Below are 18549 nucleotides of genomic sequence, written 5' to 3' on the forward strand. Positions count from 1 at the left end.
CGGCCTCTGGTGGGATCACCGTGACAACAGAAGACCTCTGGTGTCTCAGGGATGGGGAGTTCCTCAACGATGTCATCATAGACTTCTATCTCAAGTGAGGGGCTTTTTCTAAGACTTACGCAAGTCATGTATCACTTTCTGTGTAACATATCAGTTGTAAATTATGACTCTTAGGCTTCATATCTGGCAATATGATAATCGCACAAAAAGTCTGTTGTTAAAGTAAAAAAGTTAAACGTCTGTTCAACTTGTTCCCTATCAATGGGGTTGGACCTTGAACTTCTAATAATTTTCAATAACCATAAAACAGTGATATCTTCTGGTGCAAGTACATGTATGCTTGTGTGGTTGTAGACACTGGTTATACATCATACTCAAAACATTTTCAAATCCTATATATAAAATTTAGGACATGAATGCATCAATGATATGTCATTTATACACTTTTAAGAATAACAAGAGATAAGAAGAGATGATATTGTAGTTCCCACTGCTGAGCAGTTCCCTCTTGTTCCCTCCTTTTTGTACATGTAGGTACCTGGTGAACGCTGTCCTTAGTGAAGATGACAGGAAACGTACTCACATCTTCAGCTCCTTCTTCTACAAACGTCTGATGCAGAGGGACCACATACGCACCAGATCTGAGGACAACATGCATGCCTCGTAAGTCTGAGATAATGCATAGAGTGTACATGTACAAGACTCAAAATGCTTTTTCTGCATGCCTGCAACAGTGCAGGTACATGTAATACTGAAAATTACCTGACCAGCCATACATGTGTACAAATGTACATATACCCAGTACATGGACCAGGGCAGGTTAGGTTCAATGTACAGGTAGACATCAGAAATACAGTGTACAGCTTCATGTTTACCTGCACTAACCTGCATATATGCAGGTGGGATTTCGAGCTAATAAATGCAAGGATTTTACCTTGACAGTTTCCCTTTGTCTTTGTGTGGAGTAGAGTGTTTCTTACTTTTCATTATGGGTTCACCACACCACGAAGTGGTGGTGAACCCATATTGCTTTTTCTGATGTTTCTTCTCCTCCTTCTTCTCCTCCTTCTTCTCCTGCCATTTTTTAAATGGATTCAGCTTCTTCATTTTAGGGCCTAAGGTCCTGAAATTTGGTATGGAGGTACAGTGGGCAAATACCCCTAGGCGTTTTTTTAAATTTTTGTGATACAGGCTTTTAGAATGGTTTTATTTGAGTTTTTTGGCTGTGTTATAGCAAATGTATTACTGTGTTAGTGTGCCGTGTTTACCACGTCTGGGCATGAGTCATCACAATGGAATGCAGGGCATCAACCAATAGGCATGCAGCTTTCCTCTATACTTCTTGCTGATTGGCTGTTGGGATTTAACTTGATTAACACCTGCACAGAGCATTTCCACCTGCACAGAGCATTTCTTGCTGATTGGCTGTTGGGATTTAACTTGATTAACACCTGCACAGAGCATTTCCATACTGACAGTATGTCTTTATTCAAGTGTTTTGGTAGGTATTTCAAGCTTTTCTGCTCCAGCATTGGAATGCGGGGCATGAACATTTTTTTTTTATTTTGAAAATCAACAGTTTGCATTATGCAATTTAAAATCCTAACCAATAAAGTAGGGAATAGCTATCCAATTGTTGTTTTAGTTGTATGTTACTTCATATTATAGTTATATCAATGTAAATCATTGTTTTCCCTTGTGTTTCTCATTCTTTCCCTGCCATGTGGTAAAATGTGGTGAACCCATCGCTTTATTTGCTCCAAAGCAAATAATGGCCTTTCTAGTTATCTATGTTCTATTCCACAGCCCTATCTACAGAAGACACAGCCGGGTAAAGACTTGGACAAGGCATGTCGATCTGTTCTCCAAGGACTTTGTCATCGTGCCCATCAATGAAAAGTAAGTCTAAATGTAGTCTTAGCACAATTTAAATGTATAAGGCAACTTAAGTTGGCATTTCAAAAGAGATGTCAATAAAGAAAGCTGCAGTCTACCAACATAATTGGCCTCTCAAAATGGAGGAAAATATATAGAATTTCAGAGGGTCAAATTTTCAAAATGAGATTGACAAAAAAGAAAATTGAGATGACTGAAAAATTTCAGGCTCGCTAGCACACTGCTTGAAACTAGTTTAAACATCAACTGCTCTTTCCAGTTTTGATAAATTAATAACATATTAATATTTACTAATAAATGAATATTTTAACTATGAGTTATTTTTTCTCTCTGCACTAGTGCCCACTGGTACCTTGCAGTTGTCTGTTTCCCTGGACTAGACAAGGAGGATCCATATCCAACAGTGGTGCCCCGGCTCACCCGACCTACCACCCCTGACCTGGACCCTCCATCCCGACCTTCGACCCCTCACCCTCCCACCGCTGGCTCTTCCACCCGACCTTCGACCCCTGCTTCAAATCCAGAACAAACCACGCAACAATCCACGGAGGAAGTTGGGTCTAGTTTACAGCAGAGTTGTCAGAGTCAGGAGGGAGCAGAGATCACAAGTGACAGAACTGTGCCCTCCTCCTCTCAGTCTTCATCAACGTCATTGGAAGGACAGGCAGACAGTGACAGCTCACAGGACTCCAGTACTAAAGGTTAGCATTGGCTCTTATTTAAAGGCACCCAAATGATTTCATGTCACAGTAAAACTGGATTTCTGGTCAAAGTAAAACTGGCAGATACATCAGTGAAGGTTAGACATCGAGGTAGTATGATACGCCAAAAAGCAGTTACTCAAGCAACTTGATACTATTTTGGAAACGGTCAGACATTTCAGGTAGCATCCACAACCTTTCATCAGAGTCACTGCTTTTTGGCTTAAAACTGTCAGACTCTTTTTTTTTATTAAAGGCACCCAAAGTGATTTCAGGTCACAGTAAAACTGGATTTTCAAAGTCAATTTTCTGGTAATTTTTTTTACATAGCAAGTTAAATCAACCCTATCCCACAGCATACTCAGATATCTGTGAGGCAAAAATTTGATGTTGCTGACTGAAAATGGTTGTTTTGTATTGTAGAATGGTTCTAGCTACTTATTGGTGGTGGAAGTATGAAATGATGACAAAATGTGCTAAGAATTTTTTTTCAGTAAATGTGAATATCAAACAGAATTCCTCATCCTCAAGATTTTCTCATGTTTAACTTTTTATCACATTGTGCAATGAAAAACCTGGTATCATTACTGCTTTGTATGATTTTCTTATATTCTGTAATCATAATACTATTTCTAATAGTAGGACATAAGGCATCTCCTTGACTATATTTTTTTTTCTTATTCATGATTCATGCAGGCATACAGACAGAACCTTTGACATTAGAACAGATAGAAGCAGCATTTGCCAGCCAGCTTCAAGAAGAGACCAGACTCGGGTGTCTGCAATCTAGCAGAAAATGCCAGGAAAACTTGGAGCAAAAACTCTCCCCAAGATCAAGACGCTCACCAAGAAAAGACTCCACTTCTCAACAATCTACTCCCAACAAAAGGAACTCACCGAGAAAGAAAACTGAAGAAAGTCTGAAGAACGATTCAAGACAATCTCTTGACAGTAACGATGTAAGAAATAGTGTAAGTACAACGTCACCAAGGAAGAAGTTGAAATTTCCTGATGCAGAGAAGGAAAGAACGGGAAGTACAGAGAAAATGGACGTTGATGAGGACCAGAGGGAAGGAGTGAGTGAAGGAGAGAAGGATAAGATGGAAATAGAGCAGTCCACAGCTGAGAGAAGAAAAGAAGAAATGCAGGGAGAACCTATGGAAACAGAGGATGGAGTTGAGAGAAGTTGTCCTGAAGTAAGTATTATCATCATTTCTCTCAGTATGTACAATCATGAAATAACTTAAACTGTCTTCTTGTTACGTCGATGAAGGTTAGACATCCAGGTAATATGATACGCCAAAAAGCAGTTACTTAAGCAACTGGATATGATTTTGAAAACGTCAGACGTTTCAGCTAGTATCCACTAGCTTTTGTCAGTGACTGAGAGACCAGAGGGGAAATGCAGGTTTATAAGCACAAACTATTGATTGATATGCAAATAAAGTGAAGACAAATTTTTGGAAGTCGAAAAAGGAACAAAAGGCAGAGAAGTCAAGACAAGATAATGTCTTCTTGTAACAGTTATTATGATTACCAAGAATGACTTCAAGGCAGATACAAACTCAAAGTTATGTTATGAAATCTGTTGCTTGGGGATTTGGTTATATAAAAACAATATACATGTAGAGAAAAGAAGTATAGCCATTTTGATGCCATTTTATTGTTGTGTTGTGTTGTGTAGACATCAGCCAGTGCAATAGACACAACCAAGCAGGGGTCACATGATCAGACCATGATGGATGACTCAGCCTCTGACCAATCAGCATCCGCCACGTCGGACCAATCACAACCAGCCATTTCCATCAGAAGAAGGTGCATGTTAACTTGTGTTTTCATAGTGACCAGAATGCTACTTACTTACTGGGACTGTTTTTTTTTACCTCTGGGGAAGGAGATATTGACTAATTGTTCTGTGGGAAGGTACTGTTTTTGGTTGTGTTTGTACATGTATGTTCACAGCTACATTTGTACAAAATATATAACTCATGGTGAGTTTCTTTGATTTTCGGTATTTGATTAGTTTTTGGGGTCTAGATGATGTGTTTTGTTTCTTTTTTTTCTTAGTTTATATCTGTGTTCTCAGGTAACAAAATGAAATAATTTGACACTCCTGCACTGTACAATGTACATGTATGTTGGATGGTATCATCTTTAAACAACTGTTTAAGGCTATGTTTATTTCATGAAGTCTTTTTTCTCTCCCCAGACCTTGCATCCTCCTGTTTGACTCCCTACGAGGACCCGGCAGGAAACAACATGTTATGAAGAACCTCAGAGAGTAAGTCACCTCCTGTAGACACGTTGGCAGAACGTACTGCACCTGCGCAAAATCCATAATGTATTGTGCATAGCACTTTGGCAGAACGTCTTATGTAAGGTTGTATTCAACATTTCAAGTATATACTTAGTAAGGCCACACCATCTTAATTTCATGGATGACATCCTCTAAAGACACCCAAACTAGTGTGTGCAGGCAAATAAAAAAAGTGCAGCCCAAAAAAATGCACCTAAACCAGAAGAATACACGTCAGCTGGTATTGTGAATTGCAGTAGTACACACCGACCTTTACGACAAGCTGGCACATGCTGGCCTTTTTCAGCATTTATGAGTCAGCACTGTACATGTTCTGAGTTCTGGAATTCCATGGAGCTTCGGCAGCCTGGATGCCGTCGTCCGTAGTTACCACCGGCTCCACACTATCGCTAGTACCCATTCCACTTTATACATTCATGGCTGATCAAAAATTTGTTGGACTTCCTACATGTGTTTTCTGATGCATGTTGGTTTCACCAAACTATGTAACACAGGTACTTGATGGTGGAATGGGAAGTCAGGAAAAAGGACCAGCCCAAAAGAGAGTTTGACAACAACAACATGAAGGGAGCTACACCTAAGGTTCCACAGCAGACCAACTACAGTGACTGTGGAGTCTTCCTGTTGCAGTATGCTGAGACCTTCTTCAATGTAAGTCTGCTGTCTTCTCTCGTTGAAAAGTTTAAATGTATTAAATTAAATGTAAAAATCTGTTGTATACATATAGTATGGACATTCTATAAGGACAACCTGTTCAAGTATTTTGAATCTTCTGGTATACATGTAGATGTAAAAAGTCTCTTTTGTTGAATGCTTGATTATCATTGTGCCACAATGTGTTTTAAAGACAGTAAAACTGAATTTATAAGTTAATTTTCTGGTCATTTTGAAATGTAAGTTGAAGCAACCCTATCCCATAGCATACTGATATCCATTAGGCAATATGCGATGTCACTGACAGAAAATGGTTATTGTTGTAGCTATATTTATTGGTAGTACCATAAATAAACTTTAAGAATGACTTCAATGATTCAAGAATGAAATAATGACGAAAATGTTTGAAGAATGTTGCCAGTAAATTTCAGTATCTAACAGATTTTTTCATCTAAGATATTTTTCTCTTTTGCTGCTCTGATATTGCATAATAATTGGGAGCCTTTGAGCATGCCACATGTCTGTTAGGTGTAACTATCAAATTTTGATAATAGCTTTTTTTTTTTACATCAAACTAGAACCCTATCCAGGACTATTCATTCCCGTTGAATGGAATGGAACACTGGTTCTCTAGGCAGAGGATGAAGAGGAAAAGACAGGAACTGCAAAACCTCATCCAGAAACTAACGGAAGAGCAGGAGAAGGCAAAAGCAGAAGAAAAGACGTAGAGACAGTGAAGAAGTACATGTAGTTACAAAGGAAAGGAGCCAAAACCAATGAGATTTTTGCATCAATCCTCTGTCACGCATTCAGTACTAACCACCAACTAACCAAGGCTGGCAGTAGGTTGGGAGCAGTCTGATCAAATTCAATACAAATTTGAGTTAAATTTGAGTCAAATGTGACTGCCAACCACACCCCAACCACTACTGACCTATCCCCAACCACCACCCAACCAGTCCCCAACGATAACCCAACCTTCCGTCCACGCCTGAATGCTTTGAATATTTTGATATCTCGCAGCCGAACAGTAGCCAAGCTAGTCGAACACCAGCCAACCACAGCCAACCTTGCTCCCAACCTACTCCTAACCATGGTTGGGGACAGTTTGACAGTTTTCAGTAGGCCATATTCAGCTATGTGTGACAGGGGCATCAGCAAGTATCTCCCAATCTGCATCAAGAGAAAGGAGCTGGGAAGTTATCTGACTCCTCCATTAGTTTATCCACTACTTTAGGTGATGTAATTTCCAGCTGAAAACTTTCTGTACCTCACTCTTATGTTATGTCACAGGATATGTGACTACGCTGAAGGTAAATTTGGATAAACTTTCAGCAATATTTGATGAGAAAATATTTACCAGGGAACTTGTTTTCTGCAAAGTTATGTCTTGCCCCTGGTGTTATGTATGTATTGTTTAGTAGGCTCAATGGAAGAGCCTTGTTGCCTTAGAGATGTTTCATGTGCAAATAAAGTAACCATGACTAATACTCTGTTTTAGTGTTCTAGCCAGCATCCGTCATTTGACAGAATTTTGCTACTGACATTTGAAAACTTTGCCAAATTCATCATCTTTGATGAACAAAAATTGGTGTGTGATGATATGGAAAGAGATGTCATTAAACTACATGTAAGCTTAGTTTCCGAGCAAAATTTGCCGCAAAATTTTTCTCTCAAAATGCAGGAAATAGTGCTTCAGAGGGTGAAGATGTCAACATTTTCCTGGGCATGGAAAAGCATGCCCCGACCTTCCTAGGATTGTTAACGTTGTGCGTCTAGTACAACGCATTGTGTATTTTCTATCATGAAAGTTCCTCTGTGTTGGTAGTTACATGTATAAAGTTAAAACTTTTGTCCCAACACAAAAAATTCTCTCACCTAGAGCTTTCGACCAGTCACTCTGGTCTTCCTCAGTAGACTGACCCAGTGAAGCTTGTCACGTGGCTTCTTTGAAGTGTGACGTCAACACTGGGTCAAAGGTATCTGGTAGACGATGTCGACCCCCGTCGAAGAAGCCACGTGACAAGCTTCACTGGGTCAGTCTATTGAGGAAGACGAGAGTGACTGGTCAAAAGCTCTAGGTGAGAGAACTTTTTGTGTTGGAACAAAAGTTTTAACTTTAAGCATTGTGTATTTGTTGCTCGACATGATACGCTACGTCAAACAAAATTGAGATTACAGAAAAAAAAAATCAGGCTGGCTAGAACACTGCTCTATGACGTTCAACACTAAAACTTCTAATTTAAAATATCTTTCAATGCAAACCTTACCAAAAGTTTAGCCTGTTAGTTCTATTGTTCAAGTGATCACTTTGCCCTTACATAGGATCCTAGAGGGTAAGGACACCGGATATTTCGATTTTCTTTACCAGTACTGTTTCTCACTTGCTTACGTTTGATGTGTATTAGACATGTTCCTCAGAGCTTTTGACTGGAGTACTGCTTCTCACTGCTATATATATGTGGCACTTTTGTGACAAGACAGGGTTCTCACCAGGATTTTTTCACAGCATAAGGGCCAGGTAAAGAAGGGCAACATTCACGGCGCAAGTTGTGCATTGAGTCCCCAAAACATGACCACAGCAGGGGAGGTTGGTACATTTGTACTTTTCCTGAAAAATTTTGAAACTCATCACCCCCTGAGACACTATTTCTTGCATATTGAGGGACAGATTTTGTAAAGTTAATGTTTTTCCTTTGTTATGGCTTCATTCTACAGTTATATTTTCATTTCAATTCATGAGGTTTCCCCCCAACAAACACCCCTACATTGTATGCTCGTTGAAAGACAGCATAGGGGTCCAAATCACAGCATAGGGGGTCCAAATCACAGCATAGGGGGTCCAAATTACAGCATAGGGGGTCCCAATCATATGCTGAAATAGACTAGTGAGAGGTATGTAGGAGTACAATCCCAAAAGTAGCTGATTTTGTATGTCTGATAGATATAAAAATGTAGGCAAGTGAGACACAGTACTGGTTTTGTGTAAAAAAAAGAAAAGCCCAGTATCCTATGTTCTACCAAACTGATGGAATTATTTTCGAGATGACAGCAGAAGTGTATCCAAACCTTGTGCCTTGTCCAAAGCTGCTTACACGTTCTTGACTTCACACAATACTTGTACAGTGTATTTATCTCTGCAATGTTCCAGAACTGAGGTTATTATGAATACAAATAAAGGAACCACAGACGGACTCTATACAGATATTAGTGATTTTTTTTACCCAACAATCTGATACTATCATGAAAGTTTATCTGTGTTGGTAGTTACATGTTTAAAGTTAAAACTTTTGGTCCAACACAAAAAATTCTCTCACCTAGAGCTTTCGACCAGTCACTCTGGTCTTCCTCAGTAGACTGACCCAGTAAGCTTGTCATGTGGCTTCTTTGAAGTGTGATGTCAACACTGGGTCAGTCTACTGAGGAAGACCAGAGTGACTGGCCGAAAGTTCTAGGTGAGAGAATTATTTTGTGTTGGACCAAAAGTTTTAACTTTAAACAACACTTATTCTTGCATGTTTTAGAGATTTCAGTGTGTGTGTTTGTGTGTGTGTGTGTGTGTGTGTGTGTGTGTGTGTCGGTCAACATCCAGCAATGATGTTCGAAAAATGTCTCTTCCATAATGGCGTTCATATTAATAATAATAATAATAGTTTATGTAACCCCTGGAACATAGTGTTTATCTCCTAGACTAGTAGTTCTTTGCGTAGTATTCAAGATGGGCATGAAAGGAGAATGAAGTATCATGATAAATTCCCAATCTCTTAGTACACTAGCGCTAGATTTATTCGTGTCTGTTACTAAATGTCTGTATCTTATTAATATGTCATGTTTGCCTCCTTTATATATTACTCTCAACTGACCTTCATACCTGTACATGTAACATTTAAAGGTCGCCGTGCCAAATATCAGTACGTGTCGACAGCTTTACCGTTACGGTAGTTCTAATTTTTTTCGCAAGATGGCGCCTCTATTCATAGATCCTTTATAGTGCACTTGACACGTACATATAGCTTAGCGGTAGCCTCTACCAGGCTACAGAAGTCGTTGAAAATAGTGGAAATCGGCCAAATAGATAACATTCCAGGGGAACTTAGCCCGCTACAGGAGTACAGTTGGTCGCTACTGAACTGTACTGCTTTAGCGGACCAACTCACCTCAGTAAATAGAATTTCTAGAGTGCAATTCAAATAGGAATATACAAAGAATTTTCATCCAGACAACATTCCTTCGCGTGAAGAAGGAAATAGTAGTACGGATAGCGTCTGTAAAATCTCGGTGTTTTCAAGATACTGGCGAGAAAAATACTAATGATTTTATTCAGCAGACTTAATTCTTGCGAGAACATTTTTGGGCCACCCCTCTCACAATTTCGCAGTGGAATATCCCACCTTGAATACCAAAAGAAGGTGTTAAGCATAGCTGCTAATATAGAATACGTCATTCATATACATATCACATATCACCCGTGATCTAGCGGTAGGGAACCGCATAACAAATCTGCTATGTTAATCGGGGCGACAGAAATTTACCGTCCAATTTCTCGTCTCATTGCGATTTGGCCAGCCCGTATTAATGCCTGACCGGGGCGCTTTATATCGCACCTGCCGGCGGTTGATTAGAACCGGGGAGGGTAAAATACGATACCGGGCCCTGGAAGAGGTGGAGCCGGTAAGGAAATAAACTGGCAGCGTCAAAACGGAGGATTCAAGTTGGAAACACGAGAGGCCAGACCAGACTGCGTGGGCAGGTTGTCACGTATACAAATTACCAATACCTGTATGGGCTGTACGTGGTCCGATTTACATGTAAGGCCACAACATGTAAATTGTATAGATGACATCGACCGCACACTCCAAATCTAATGCGACAGGGCGAAAAAAAACAAAGCGGGCCAAAAAAAAGAGATCCCTACGGTAATTGTAATTGTACTGGTGGCAGGCACGACGGCAGAACGTACTGCCCGGAACCCTGATTTTTTTTTACGGTTTTGTTGTTTTTTGGTCAACGTTGCATCAAAATGTTGCCTGTTGCAGACGATGTCTTTTCCAACATAACATTTGGAAACTACAGAGACGGGATGTTAACCTTATATACGCGAATACAACCTTATATGAGAAGTTCTACGGAAGTACTACTATGCACAATACATTATAGGTTTGGAGCAAGTGCAGTACGTTCTGCCGACGTGCTGGGATATATTATGTCGTCAGTATCTTCGGAAGCAGAGACTCCTACAAGCAGCAAGTCAAGTCTGACTGCGAACAAAATTTTCGAGCGTTCACTAACCGTTAACGCCATTTTCTTTATGATCACGCTACAAGACGGATGTTTGTCTCCCCAAATGGGACCCATTTGAGCTACGCGCGAAGTGTCTGTGATAGAAAATTACCGGCGCAGCTAGTAGCCTGGGTACCAGCCCGTACCGCGAGTAAGTCATAATCCCTTCGGCCAGAGGAGTCATACGCCCCGCGAACCCCGAGTTGGCACCCTGGCTCTAATTATTAATTCGCTACCGGCGTGAAAGATAAAGGGTTTGGGCGGATACTCTTGTAGCGGACATTTTTAAAAAATGCTATTGCTTTCCACTTGTTGAACTGATTTCAATACGTTAAATCCTATAGATGAATTCGATTTCATTCTCAGGGGAGATAACCAATACAGTGTTCAAATAGGAAAATGCATTAAACATTAATACATTATACATGTTGAACACTTAGAGACTACATGTTAGAGAATAGTGAAACCCTTAGTGTAACCACTGACTTGAGAATGTATTCTGTACGTAGGATTACGTTACCCATACATGTATATATATATTATATTAACTTTTTTAGACCATACATAAAGTCCCTGTACTTTTTGTTGTGTTAATAAAGAATCTATGAAACGCCAGCGTCTGGTAGCCTCCATAGCATTCCAAAAACTGGGGGTTTGGGGGGGGGTCTTCAGGGTCTTTGGGAGCTTTTATGTGATATTTTCTGATTGCATATAGACAACATAGTCGGCCTGGTTGAATTACCCCCGTTTTTTTTTAGAACTGGGCTAATCAGAAAACAGCCGAAGACCACCAAACGCCCATGCCAGTTCTATAAGCCTGCTACGGAGGCAAAGCGTCTGGCACCCAGGCTACACAGCTGGCCGCCTCTCCCCCGTTGTCATCGTGTGATCCTCCCGCTGCCGTTAGCGGGCCGGCCGCGCCTGTGCGCCCGCGATAAGCGGCGTTACGGCTGCGGTGTCACGCCGGGCGCCCTGAACAACAGCTGGATAAATGGCAGAGCGCCGCGCACAATGGTTCAACGGCTCTACCAACGACGCAGAACATCCCAGGAAAAACAGATGAAAGACTAGAGGTCGCTTAAGATTAATTTTCCTCGCGAACGAGACAGAAAGGACAATCGAAGAAAGAAGAAACCATCAAAAGTGTGTTGCCTCCCATTTTCTTTGCTTTCCTCCCATTCCGCATTCAGTTTATACTTTTGACTTTTCTTTCTCCCACTTGCTGTTCTCTATTCCTTATCCATAACTTATCTCTGTCCTTCTCTTCTTTTCTTGCAATTTTTCATCCCTTCTCCTCTAATATTTCAAACGCCCAACATTGACATTTACTTGTACAATCTCTCACATCGCGCTTCAGTTCTGAGACTGGTGGCCACAGGGGATATATCCAGCATATACTCTGCGGATCTCTCCTCAGTTGCTGTGTAGCTGTCTGCGGAGTTAGCCCAGCCTAAGCATGCTGTGATTAATTTACATGTCTCAATCACGACGTAGTTTATTTATTATTTATCAGACATGTACACAAGTCATTTGTCTGGACTCACAGCACAGTTGCTAGTCCAACTACCTCTTTGATAATCTATTAGGTAGGTGGCGTCGTCTAACGGTCGAGTGACCAAGTGGCCTGGTAAGCGGACACGAGATTGAGAGGTCGCGGGTTCGATTCCTGACATCCCATGGGAAAGGTGTTTTACACGACTTTCCTCACTCCACCCCGCAAGGTGTAAAATGGGTGCCTGACTTCGGATAAGAAGGTAAAAGGTGGAGGAAAGAGAGGAATGAGCTCTTCCCAAAGACATGCCTTAGAGACAGCAGAGTCAGATATATTGTCCTGTGGCCTCACAAATGGATGCAGGGCTGTGGATTTAATTTTGTAGTCTTGACTACATTTACTACCATTACTAACTGTATCAAGTCTCCATTAACTTTAATATCAGTAGCAAGTCTTGGCATCATTTACCTTTACCGCAAAAAGTCTTTATTACCTAGAAAGCGGTACTCATTAACTTGAACTTGCGACTGCTACAGGGAGACAGCTCAGGAACAGCAACATGTTCACTCTGCCTAAAGCTAGGACTCTACGCTTGAAAAAGTCTTTGTACATTGTGCAGTAAAACTTTACAATGACAGTGATAATGATTGATATTGAAAACTTTGTAAAAATCGAATACACAATTCAGGGGTGCATCAGCATTCCCTGCTTTTGTCTGATTGAATGAATCAAAATTGAAAATTGAAATTTTAGTTAATAACGTAGCAAGTCTTTACTACCTATATTTACCTTTACTACCTTGGTGAACCGTGGCAAGTCTTGACTACCTTTACCTTTGCTACCGTTGAAATCTTAAGGGAAATAGACAACATTTTCTAATTACGGAGATTACCTTTTTTAATATTCATCGGTGTCTTCATGAAATGTTATTACCTTACGGGTTCTTAATCCCACTTAAGCTTAACTCTAAGGTGACTCATTAAGGAGGTAAAGCTTTGGGACATGGTAGAAGCCGAGGTGACAGTTGTTGTTTAATTCACCATCTGACAATCTTCATTGACACAACAAAAGTGCATCAACTTGCACATGGTCTTTTACGTCTATACATACATACATTCATACATACAGCTTAATATTAAAAAGTAATACAGACAAATTCACAGTTCTAGTGGGCTTTAACAAACCTCTGATCCTAAGGGTGAACTGAATTGATCCTAAAACATACATCTCTATTCTTAACTTTTCGCCATCACAGAGTAGCAAGGAGAAGTTGAATTTACTTTATTGCTAGTGCTAGCTAGTTCGTGTGGATGTATACATGTACAGTATATACAAGCTATACCAATGCTGTGATCTGTACTTGAGCCAGTGGGTATTTATGTATAATAAAAGTCTTCATTCAGTCATCATTTCTTGTAGTATCGTGCGTAGTCCAGTGGTTAGCCACCCTGGACCAAGAGGTTGGAAGTTTGAATCCCGGCTGTTGTCACTCACCCGACATGCACGCTACTTGATATCGAGGCCTAGGGGACATTACACCGTGGTCCACTGTTCATTGTGCTTGTCGAAAAGAGCTAGGGGAATTTCCCCGGTACAATGGACCTGTAAGTACTGTACATATTGTCAGTCTTCTCTGTCATGACCAGTGGGAGATTAGCTTTTCAGTGAGCTAAAACTGATTCGAGATCACTTTCTTTCTCTTCTTTCTTTGTTGTGAACGGAGATGGATAGTGCTCCAAAGCATTTTTTTAAATGCCAACTGACATTTCATGACCAGACATGGTGACAGCACACTCAAGTTATATCAACTTATTTTATGCCGCCACCAACGCAGAGGACGAATACAGGACAAGACAATGCACGGGAAATTCGTGTAAAGTGCCTTTCCCAAGAGCACAAGATCGGTGGCATGTCAGGACTCGAACCCTGGACCTCTTGGTTCCGAGTCGAGCACGCTGCCACTACGGCACACGACCCCGCAAAGCATTTTGCAGAGAGCCTGAGAAAACCGAGATCCGACCCACCGCGAGCAGTTTTGGATCAGCCCCCGCATAAAATGTCATTTGTGGCTGCGGCACTTGCTTTGAATAATTTACGCAATCAAGCAAATCCACCGACTACTCTACTTACGTAAGCATCATCATGCCTCAGGCTTTTAAAGCACTTTACGTGGCTCATAAAGTAACTCATTATCAGAGGAGGGATAAGTAAGATTCGTTCAGAATTAATTTCATTTGCCGAGGACGTAACAGCGAGTGGGAAGATTAGAATGTCTAATTTCACATTTCATCCAACTAGTCAAAATTTGAAGTATGAATGTAGTTCTTCTGTTCTTTCAGGGTATCACCGTCCCTAGTACTGAAAATTGTGCGATTATTACAGGTTAGAAGAAAATGTATGAAAGTTTTTTTATCTTTTTTTCGGAATATCGCCGTCCCTGGTACTGAAAATGGCGCACTCATTATCATAGGTTAGAAGAAAATGTATAAAAGTAGTTTGTGCTTTCGGAATATCGCCGTCCCTGGTACTGAAAATGATGCGATTGTTACCACAGGGTAGAAGAAAAAAATGTATGAAAGTAGTTTTTTTTCTTTCGGAATATCGCCGTCCCTGGTACTGAAAATGATGTGATTATTACCACAGGGTAGAAGAAAATGTATGAAAGTAGTTTTTTTTTCTTTCGGAATATCGTCGTCCCTGGTACTGAAAATGGTGCGATTATTACCACAGGGTAGAAGAAAATGTATGAAAGTTTGTTTTTTTTTTCTTTCGGAACATCGCCGTCCCTGGTACTGAAAATGATGTGATTATTATCATAGGTTAGAAAAAAAATGTATGAAGATATTTTTTTTCGTTCGGAACATCGCCGTCTCTGGTGCTGAAAATGGTGTGATTGTTACCAGAGGGTAGTAGAAAGTGTATGAAAGAAGTCTTTTTTTTTTCTTTCGGAATATCGCCGACCCTGGTACTAAAAATGGTACGATTATTACCACAAGTTAGAAGAAAATGTATGAAAGTATTTTTTTCTTTCGGAATTTCGTCGTCCCTGGTACTGAAAATGGTGCGATTATTACCACAGGTTAGAAGAAAATGTATGAAAGAAGGTTTTTTTTTTATTTCTTTTGGAATATGGTGCTGAAAATGGTGCCATTATTTCCACAGTGTAGAAGAAAATGTATGAAAGTAGTTTTTTTTTTCTTTCGGAATATCGCCGTCCCTGGTACTGAAAATGGTGCGATTTATACCACAGGGTAGAAGAAAATGTATGAAAGTAGTTTTTTGGGTGTTTTTGACCTCCTGGGTATAACTGGAGACAATGTCAATTCATTGTGAAAAGATATAGTCCCCGTCCTTAGTGCTGAAAACGTTATTGCTGCTTTTTAGAGATTTGAGGAATGCGTTCTCTAAGTGTATTGTTCCTTGGGGTCCAATTCATGCCATCAGCTATAATATACGACACATAGTAGCCTACACTCAGTTTTGCAAAATTCCATACCAACATACAATAACAAAGGAAAGATGTTAATGTTACATCTTTCTATTCAATATACGTGTAATATCCAATGATTTTAACATTTTTTTCTCGATTCGAAAATCATTTAGTCCTAAACGATGATTTTAATGATACCGTATTTATTCTTCATTTAAAGAGGTTGAATTTCCATTTCCATGAGTGTATTTTAGGTGATTAAGTAAGGTTAGATTTCCCACTAGTCAAATTAGGCCCTTTTTCCCAATCAGAGTTTATTACTTTATTGATAGCATGGGACTGACTTTCCAATCATAAACGTTAACAGTTTCACTTACAACAAAAACAATGGGAACAAACAATATGGCGACATAAATGTGTATTATATTAATACCATTGCAACCCTACTTGTTTTCAGGAGTGTTTAGCAGTACGATACCTGTCTACGAGAACTTTTGGAAATATTGCCCAATGAAAGCAGTGGAGAATGAAATACATTTTATAAGTCAGTATATTCACTACGAGACTAACTGAAACAGATTATTTCAAACAGTTGCTACAATCTACCCTTGGCCCTCCTTTTTAGAACTATCGTACACATGAAAGAGAGCAAAAACCAAACAGTTGATCAGCCACGTTTACACACATTGGTCCCATTCCCACTAGGATAAAATTGTTCGGATCGAACCGAATTGAGTCGCTTTGATCCGGCTCAATCCGGCTCCAAGCGGGATCAAACCGAATCAATTCGGCTCGATCTGGACAATTTTGTCCTAGTGGGAATGGAGCCTTTTAGGCCTTGTTCATATGAAACCACCCGAACCACGATTCGGGTAACTCGCATTCATCACATCTGGTCCACGTGCCATACATTCCTTTCAAACCGTGCCCGGTCACGATTCTCCGAAACTGCATTCATTGTTGTTTGATAAAAACACGCCAGGCAGCGTGCTATTAATGTCAGAGGTCAACGACCTGCTTGCTGGTGCCTCCCTCCCAGCGTATCTCGGCTGAATGCCGACGTGGTCCCGCCAGAGGCGGCGAAGCTCGTCCTAGAACGGACACATTATATGGCAGCTCTTAGTTAAGATGACTAATAGCTATGGTATACTAATCAGTTGTATCCATCAACTAGCAGCTACATTTTTGCCGCTGCACACTCTAAATTAATTAAAGTGTCTGGGTTGATATCCGTCTACAGTTACAAGGACGACTGTATGTACTAACTGCGCAGCAATTTTCAACCTTTTGAATGTAATTGTGTCAGTCTCTTGAACTCTGATAGCGCACAGACGTTTGACCGTATTTTGCCGAGGGCCTGTGAATCACGTTGTGGGGCTGGGTGTCGGAGACATTACCATATGGCCACAGCAAGTAAATTTTATGGATGACATCTTCCTCAGACGTCTCCTTACAAAACGTAATTCATTTTTTACAGTCATTGTCGTCATTCTAAATGGCTATCTACGACTCCATAGACTGAATGTAAAAGTATTTCTGTCTATGTACGGGCGTACTACACAGTACAGTACAGACGTTTTCATCTCCCTACAAGACGTCCTGCAGGCTAGCTAAATGCGGGGTTTTTGAAACAATCATTGTCGTCTTCTAAATGGCAATCTACTCATCCATAGACTAAATGGAAAAGTATTTCTCTGTCTATGTATGGGAGTATATACAGCACAGACGTCTGTATCACACGACAAAACGCCCTGAAGGCTAGCTAATGCAGTGGTTTTTGAAACAAGCATTGTCGTCTTCTAAAGGACAATCTACTAATTCATAGACTGAATATAAAAGTATTTCTGTCTGTTTATGGGAGTACCACACAGTACAGACGAATACATCTCCCAACAAAACGTCCTACAGGCGAGCTAAATGCGTTTTTCTAACATTTAACATGTCGTCCTTCTGCACCACGATAGCACATAGAACAATCTACTAATCCATAGATTGACTCTGTACGAGTGTACAACACAGTGCAGAGTGACGTCTGCATCACACGACAAAGCGCCCTGAAGGCTAGCTAAATGCGTTTTTTAAACATTCATTGTCGTCCTTCTGCACCACGATAGCACATAGGACAATCTACTAATCCATGCATGCATAGATTGACTGTGTACGGGAGTTCCACACAGTGCAGACTTCTGTATCACACGACAAAACGCCCTGCAGGCTAGCTGCTGCGATCCCGGCACAGGTAGGAGTGATGAATTGTCGCTCGGTCATTGGGTTTCATCTAGGAGAAAATGCGCCGCGCTCTTGACACAGATGATACCGGGGCGCGACTCACAGGTTCAGGAGGTCACGACAAAGGAAATGAGTTTGTTTTCCCAAGGCTTCGATATTCTACCTTTTACTTGTGGGTGTTTAAAAAATAACATTATCTTTGCTTTTACTTCATTAAATTTTGGTACTCATATACAACGTCTTTTACAGCTTTTCTAGTTCATTTATAGTAAAAATAATCCCTTATATATTTATCCAATAACATAAACAATGTACGTTCGTTATGTCTACCTTAATATCTGATTGAGAGGAATATCGTATAGGAAACAGGTAACGTCTATATGTTTCCAGACGATCCCCCCGAGACTCCGATTGAATATTTATCATTACGGAGAGCCGTAACCACAAATGTGACTCGCAGTCGTAATTGTCTCGCTTTTGGTCGATTCTGCCCCTCACTATCAAAATTCATCTACCGCCCACTAGATTAACGTCTATATTGCGAGCCCCG

The 18549-nt window shown here is 40.4% G+C and overlaps 1 protein-coding gene across 1 annotated transcript in view; it reads left to right on the top strand.

Annotated features, from left to right (window-relative positions):
- Window positions 1-7388, top strand: part of LOC109464549 (sentrin-specific protease 6-like) — a 17313-nt gene extending 9925 nt beyond the window's left edge. The window contains exons 15-23 of the mRNA XM_019761552.1: window positions 2-94; window positions 535-663; window positions 1807-1899; window positions 2236-2597; window positions 3294-3793; window positions 4282-4412; window positions 4807-4878; window positions 5409-5565; window positions 6147-7388. Coding sequence (XP_019617111.1) covers window positions 2-94; window positions 535-663; window positions 1807-1899; window positions 2236-2597; window positions 3294-3793; window positions 4282-4412; window positions 4807-4878; window positions 5409-5565; window positions 6147-6296 — 1687 coding nt within the window. The 3' untranslated portion in view covers window positions 6297-7388. The remainder of the gene's footprint in view (window position 1; window positions 95-534; window positions 664-1806; window positions 1900-2235; window positions 2598-3293; window positions 3794-4281; window positions 4413-4806; window positions 4879-5408; window positions 5566-6146) is intronic.
- The last annotated feature ends 11161 nt before the right edge of the window (window positions 7389-18549 follow it).

This window comes from Branchiostoma belcheri, unplaced genomic scaffold (genome assembly GCF_001625305.1).
Source record: "Branchiostoma belcheri isolate BF01 breed outbred unplaced genomic scaffold, Haploidv18h27 scaffold14, whole genome shotgun sequence".
NCBI lineage: Eukaryota > Metazoa > Chordata > Leptocardii > Amphioxiformes > Branchiostomatidae > Branchiostoma > Branchiostoma belcheri.